This window comes from Meleagris gallopavo, chromosome 1 (assembly GCF_000146605.3).
Source record: "Meleagris gallopavo isolate NT-WF06-2002-E0010 breed Aviagen turkey brand Nicholas breeding stock chromosome 1, Turkey_5.1, whole genome shotgun sequence".
Taxonomy (NCBI): domain Eukaryota; kingdom Metazoa; phylum Chordata; class Aves; order Galliformes; family Phasianidae; genus Meleagris; species Meleagris gallopavo.
The window spans coordinates 28,840,442-28,847,991 of NC_015011.2; the positions used below are offsets into that span (position 1 = coordinate 28,840,442).

General features: G+C 36.9%; 1 protein-coding gene across 2 annotated transcripts; it reads right to left on the minus strand.

Annotated features, from left to right (window-relative positions):
- Positions 1-394: 394 nt before the first annotated feature.
- ZCRB1 (zinc finger CCHC-type and RNA binding motif containing 1) lies at positions 395-7,153 on the minus strand. Of its 2 annotated transcripts, XM_010707048.3 has the most exons (8): positions 7,046-7,101; positions 6,850-6,878; positions 5,433-5,574; positions 3,201-3,312; positions 3,013-3,120; positions 2,226-2,335; positions 2,052-2,127; positions 399-1,077 (listed from the first exon to the last, which is right to left on the minus strand). In XM_010707048.3, exons 4-8 carry the CDS (start codon positions 3,300-3,302, stop codon positions 946-948), a joined length of 528 nt encoding a protein of 175 aa, XP_010705350.1. In that variant the 5' UTR covers positions 3,303-3,312; positions 5,433-5,574; positions 6,850-6,878; positions 7,046-7,101; the 3' UTR covers positions 399-945. The 2 variants fall into 2 exon arrangements, with proteins under 2 accessions (XP_003202052.1, XP_010705350.1); XM_003202004.3 differs by lacking the exon at positions 5,433-5,574 and having other exon boundaries at positions 395-1,077; positions 7,046-7,153.
- Positions 7,154-7,550: the final 397 nt, after the last annotated feature.

The window sequence follows — 7,550 nt, forward strand, 5'->3', positions numbered from 1 at the left end:
TAGATACAACTACATTTATAAATCAAGGTGTAACCATAAATAACGTGTCAGGCATCCAAACTGCAGCCATGAAAAGAAGTGCAGTATAAGCTCTTACCATAGCAGAAGACTTCAAATATCAGATTAGAGTATATTAAAAACATATGAACCCTCCCACTTTTAAAGTATAACGGCTATTCTCTTTTTTAACTATATGGAGACTCGATTTTACGAGCGACCTAATCACCACATCACCTTTAACTCGTATCTCATACAACGCCTATATTGCATATGACTATATAATGCTGTAAAGGTGTACAACAAATGACTCAAATGGTAAATAAACCAGGAGAACAGCATCTCAGTGTCCTTCTGGAGAACAGGCAGAGGTATACTCTAAAATGATTTCACAGACTGAGTTTATATAACAGTAATTTATTGTACTACTGCATGAAGTGTTAGAAGACTAGTACAATGGTTAAAGCTGAAATACAACCCCATGCAGAGAAGCTACTGCAACAATCACGTAACACTGAAGTACTATTAAAGCACTGCTTCCAAACAGACAATAAACAGACTAATAAAGAATCTGAGGTGTTAACAGCGATCCTAAGAGGAAGTTCTCTTAGGAAAACTGCTTTAATGAAAGGTTTTACTCCCAGGATTCAGGTTGAGATACTACCTGCAAGAAGTATTCTCACAGGTATTTATCTGGATTTAAGTATAGAAACACACTACTTTTGTAAAAAGCTGCCTTTAAGGCAAAAGAGGGGGTTGTGGAGGAGACATGGAGAGAGAAGAGAGACAGACAGATCAAAAAATAAGACATTCAAGGGGAAGGATAGAACTGAAACATGATTTTGTGTGTCTTCAACACCGAGAAAAACCTGTATTACAGACAACTTGTACCACTTTACAAAATGTACACCGTATATATTATATATACACATATAAAACACTATTACTTCAATCACTAAGTTCTTCTTCATCACTGAAATAAGCACTTTTCTTAATCCGTGGACGTTTTGAGTCATCTGAAATTGAAGATTCCCCTGCAGTCTGTGTCCACCTTTGTTGCTCTTCCTCAATTTTGGCTTGCTACAATGGAAGAAGCAGTATTAGCTAGTACTAAGAAAAAATTAAGATGCATTACAAATAATAATGCTAATTATTAAAAGGCAATGTGTTATTTAGCAAGTTAAAGAATTTAGAGGATTTATCTCAATTTCCAGAGAAATTGTGTTATGCATGCATTTCAGAAAACACTTCTGAAAGTAGTTATCACATTCAAACAGTTGGAGTGCTCTGCACCAATGCAGATGGAGTACTCTCTGTTTTCAAAGAGAGGACCTAGATGAATACAGTGAACTTCCAGAGCTATAGAGCAACTGAGATTTGAAGCCAGGAATGCACACTGCATTTGAGCCTGATGTTGAGTCAGATTTGTTCCACTAACAAGTCTATCTGTTGCCTTTTCCAGTCATTCATTCAGGGAATTCAATTCTTCAGGGATTCGAAAGTAATTCAGCTAAAGGTTAAAATAGATGTTTCCTATTTTTGTTAGAAAACATACTACCCTGGTTACATTCTTTGAACTGAGAGAAATGAAATATTGTCTGGCTTCTTTGTGCTTACTGGTTTTATTTCTAACCATGGAGAATTTTTTGGGATGCAAGTGGGGGTATAATTGTGCGTATCTGCACAGACTGACAGACTATGTCCTGTAAATCTGTTGCACATCAGTAAAGTCATATTTGGGACAAAGTTATCTTAAAAAAAATCTGAGAACTTTTTTGGGTAGTGGAGGTTCACAGGGGACAGCTGGGGACTGGAAAGTCATGACATCTGAACACCAATTCAGGCTTGCACTCTGTAGTGAAGTAAGAGCCTGTAAAGAAGTATTAAAGACAGAGAGTCTGACAGCTGTATTACTATCTATGTAACTAAAACCGCTATAAATATGTTTTGAGAGGAAAGCTCTATTAGATAAAGCAATGCATGTATCTACTACAGCTAAAAGAAGGAGGCAGAGTTCCATTTAGAAATAAATATGCAACACTTCAATTTTGTACCTGAACAGCTATAGCCTGGCTGAGGCTGTCTAGAGCAGGATCTTCTCCTTCCTCTTCACTTTCTTCTTCTTCCTCACTTCATTGTGCAGAGAGAGAAAAATACAGAGAGCTTTAAGTGTTCCATATGAAAAAGCTGCTTAAACAAAGTAGTAACATGTAAATAGATGTACATACATTTCTTCTGGTTCGACAACTTTCTTTCTCTTCTTCTTTTCTTTTTTCTTTGGTGGCTCCCGCTCTCCCAGCATATTTTTAGGACAAGCATAACTTAAGTGTCCTGCTTCCTTGTAGGAAAAGAAATATTAATTAACAAAAATCATTACCAACCACTACATGTTGAAACATATAATGAGGGAAGTTAATGGAAGACAGTTCACAGGGGAAAAAAAATTGAAGCAATTAATAAGATAAATGGAATGCTGAATTAGCACACAGAAGACAAACTCTTTATAAGCTCGCCATGGAAACAAAGAGATTGGCAGTGATATGCATGTTTAATTGCAAATTCAGAACAACTATGTGCGAGCCAGATTAACTTTAGCTGCTGCTGCAACATCAGAATACAGGACAGCATGGTTTATACTCATAATGAGATACAAACTTCAGTGTTAACAATTTAAGAAATATGAGTGAGTCAACATTTTTGGTCTCAAAAATGTTACAAATAGGAATATTTTGAAGCAAAGATTAGGAGCTGTTCCTTCTCATATAACATTATAATAATGATGCTTTGTCTTGCTCATCAGCACGTTAAGCAGTTGTTGTAAGAACATTTTTCCCCCATCCCTCAAAAATCCCCCAAAAGGTTTTGTCATTCTGGACAATGGTAAAACTGCTATGCAAATTGACAACAACAACAGCAAACAGATTTTAACACCACAGTATTATTAATGGTGAAACTGAAGAAATAAGCTGAAAATTAAAATATGGAACATGTTGCTTTATTTTTGGTTTTACTCACCCCACATTCATAACATTTTGACTTATCAAAGTAGTTCCGCCTGCGAATGAATTCTGCTGCTCTTCCATTATCAATGGCAATACTTGCTTTGATTACTCTTCCAAACAGCTACAGCAAATAGGAGAAAAAAGTAAATGTTTGGAAGTGCAAACCCTACCCTTCCACCATAACAACGTTCCGTAACTTACCTGTTTGTTATTGAGTGCCCGGGAACAGTTTTGTGCAGATTCTTTATCCAAAAACAAAATAAAGGCGACTCCTTTGCTCTTCCTGGTGTCTTTGTCTTTCATAATAGTAACTCTGAAAACATACAGTCACATTATTGATATGCTAGAATTGTTTTAGAGACAATTTTTCCAGAAAGATCCCAATAGGATCTTAGCTTAGCCAGGCAGCAAAAAGGAAAAAAAGCATACTTAACAATAGAAAAGATTAAATTCAAAGGGACAGCTAACCACACTTTGTGCTTGCAGGTACATTGGAGACGATTTGGAAATAGTCTGAGGAGTCTCTCTACATCATTTTAGTCCGCTACCATGCCTTATTCTCCTGAATGGCTTCAGAATGAAGAACGTACACTTTAGATTTGCAGACAGTGCAACTGAAGGGAACTGTACACACTGGAGGTGAAATTAAAATTCAGAAGTAATCTTGACCATTGCTATAATTGCTGAAAAAGCAGTGTATTGAACTGCATCCAAACAGAGTATATATTTTTGCAGCCAAAAATAATATATAGATATACATATATTTTAACCAGCCAAAGATGTACACAATGGAAAATAATAAGTATTTTGCAATATTTTTCTACAAGTTTCTCCAACTGGAATCCAGGCAGGTTATGGATACATGCGTTAATTTACATGACACAAAGCCAAATCTTCAGTCTGACACTGGAAACAGCAGAGATGGTAGCAAATTAAAGACTTTTACCCAGCAAAAACAAAGAAAAAGAATGAACTACCCAACCTCGATTCTTTCGCTCTTATGCCAATTGTATTTAGTCCTAGAAAACATCAATGGGAAACAGGATGGCAGTCTGCATATATGTAAAAATATATGTTCAAAGCTAAAAAAATAAACTCTTGCCTGTGCCTCACTTAGCAGGTAGAACAAGGTTCAGCCATAAGGCAATATAAAATCATAAGAAGTAGTGACACCAACAGATAATCTAAATCCAACCAAACCAACCAACCAGTGAACAGTTCAAAAACAGAAAGCCTACTAGAAAAAAGTGTAACAGATGATCTATATAGTAAGAACTGAGACAGAAGCTCAGTAAAAACACTCAATTTTCCCCTAAATGCAGGTATAGACAGAGCATAGAACAGGTTTTCTATCAAAGCCTCTTTTACCAGGATGCACCCAACAATGTGGTGAAGCATCAATAAAACTGAGTTTGGACCAATTCTATTCGTTCTTTTGACAAGATATTCTCCCAGGAGTCCCAGTGGAACCCCAGAATGACTGTCAGACTTCTGATTGGGATGTTAATGCAGCAATTAATAATGCAATGTGTGACAAACCTTTACTAAGTCAGCAGCTTCTTGGAATCCTAGGAAGTCTGAGTTCTGAAAAAACTGAGCTGAACTCATAATCATCAGCATATAGTGAGGTGAAAAGTGTAGTAAGAAAGAAAAGTCAATATGATTTTGCTGAGTCAAGTCACACCTCAGAAAAAGCCAACTAAAGTTTCTTCTTTCAATTAAGTTAGAACTGATTCAATTGAAACTATAAAACTTTCTGTGAAATGGAGTGTTTAACATCCCTGAACAAAGACTCTCCAGAAAACAAACTAACTTTTGCAAAGACTTTTCTTGGGAATTAATAATTAGTTACAAATAGGAAACTAACACTAACAAGGATCACTTTTCATTGTGAAGCTGAAAAGCCAGTAAAATCCCATTCTATCTGCATGTTGAGAGTCAGGTCAGCTTGCAAAGGGACAAAGAGTTAGGTAGCAAATTTTGCTAAGCAAAAGTTGTTCCACGATAGTATTTTACACATGCTATTCCATGAGTCTGCAGTTAGTTTCATTTCTGATAGTAAACAGGTAAACCATCAGGAAAAATTAGGTATTAGGAAGTGATTCTTTTTTTGTGAAGTAATACACAGGTGAGGCAAACAGAAACCATACAAACAGAGCTGAGTTCTAAGTTACTCCGTTTCCCAAATAATGCAGAACAGGATTTCTTTAATACACGCATCTGAAAACACCATTTCTGTGGCATATGTTAGGCAAAGCCATGAGAAACTATTAACAGAAAAGAGAAAGCAGGCTGGTATAGCACCTTTAAAATAAGCGTTGTATCATATAGTCATTACTTCATGCAGTTAAGTATCCAAACAAGTTCAAAGAAGACCCCTACTCCCAACAAACACAAACCACATACATACTTTTAGATTGTGGAACTCCTTACCAAAGGATAGCAGGGAGGTCAGAAGTGACAAATTTATGAAGAATAGGATCATCAATAGTTATTAAACACCAATGTTACTACAACGGGTTTTTTCTAAGTCAGTTGTTCAGCAATCAACTAAAACAGGTCAAGTACCCCGAACCTGGAAAGAAAGACTGAAGCTGCCCGGTTGCACTGGTCACTGCACGTCTGTCAGAACCCTGCATAAGGGCTTTCCTCTCCTGTATGTTTGTCTAACAGCCTGATTGGCATTTCCTGCTATTTTGTCCACTGAAACACACTGCTGAGACTTCACAAACATTGAATAGCTCTATACATGAGAAATGATTACAGCAGCCAATGAATGTTACGAAGACAGGCTGAGGGAGCTGGGCTTGTTCAGCCTGGAGAATAGGCGGCTGTGGGGTGACTCATTGCAGCCCTTCAGTACCTTAAGGGAGCCTACAAACAGGAGGGGAGTCAACTCTTTGAAAGGGTTGATAACTGCAGGACAAGGGGAAATGGTTTTAAGTTGAGGGAGGGAAGATTTAGGTTGGATGTCAGGGGGAAGTTCTTTACAGAGAGAATGGTGAGGTGCTGGAACAGGCTGCCCAGAGAGGCTGTGGATGCCCCGTCCCTGGAGGTGTTCAAGGCCAGGTTGGATGGGGCCCTGGGCAGCCTGGTCTAGTATTAAATGGGGAAGTTGGTGGCCCTGCATGTGGCAGGGGATCCTTGAGGTCCCTTCCAACCCTGGCCATTCTGTGATTCTGTGTGATTCTGTGTGTGAATTTTAGAGCAGATATTTGCTCATACAGAGTTGAAAACTCAAATCTAGTTTTGTTATTCCGATCAGTTAAAAACAGCATACAAATCCAGCAAGTTTCTTATCATGGCATTTATTCCTATTATTTCAATGTGGAGACAGGTATTCCCAAATCTTATTCGTGCATGTGGCACATATAAAGAACTGTTATCATGCAGCCTTACATCTAATCTTAAACAGTGACAATAACAAATCAACCTAGAACCACAAAGGAATTGTACACTGCAGTTGTGGGAACTGGTTGTAATAACTGCAACATCTAGCTCACACATGTAGAAGTTTCCACTCCTACAGTTCTCAACCTGGCAGCACTTACCAGAAGAATATTGTTTCAGCTACTTTAGAGAAATGACTGCTGCTATGTATCAACATTCTACCTGCTCTTGAGAAGTGGTTACCAACTGTATTTTTCTCCAACGCAGATACTCTTACAGTATATGTGCAAGAACTCCCAGTTATTAAATTTATACTTTATTAAAAATGAACAGGACTTCAATACAGTTAGACATTTAATGCTTAAATCATAAAGAGCACAATACGTTCAAATCAAGCAAAGACATCAAATATTTTAAAATGAGAACTCCAAAAGTAACAGGCTATAATCAGATCACTTACTTGACAACTTTTCCATACTTGGAAAAAATCTGAAATACAGAACAAAATAAAAAGATTTAACTACAGAAAATTACATTTAATTATTAATAAATTTATTGAGATAAACTTTTCTAAAAGATCCATATCAATATAGTATTTATACTCAAAATTGTTGTCACTAAGTTTAGTCTAAGCAATATGGCTCTTGAAAACTTACCCTATATAGATCATTGTTTGTCAAAGCGAAGGGTAGATTGGACACATAGACTGTGCTTTTGCTTGGTGCCAACCCTCCACTCATTTTCCTGATGAAAGAAGAAAGAGAAATGAATTAAACTGTATTCAAAATGCAAGCAATTGAAAAAGCTCAACAAAACAGTTGTAAGAGTTTTCACTTTTTTTCCAAATTGTTCTTCAAACACAGCTGGCTGTGACAAAAATGCAAGAAAGCACAGCTTTCATTTCCCTTTCATCATTTATTACATGAAATCCATTTTTACCCTTATATTCTTCCCCCTTCCTTTTTCTCTAAAGCATAATTTTTCTGTCCCAGTCAACCAGTAACTGGCAAGTTAGTGTACTAAGGTTCTATCTTCACTTATTAAATATTCTGGCCAATATGTGAAATTAATAACCTTCATTCAAGTACCACCATGATCTTTTCACTAGTTCCAGCTCAGCTGGATTCAACATAGACTAAACTACATTTAGTGAAGGAAAAA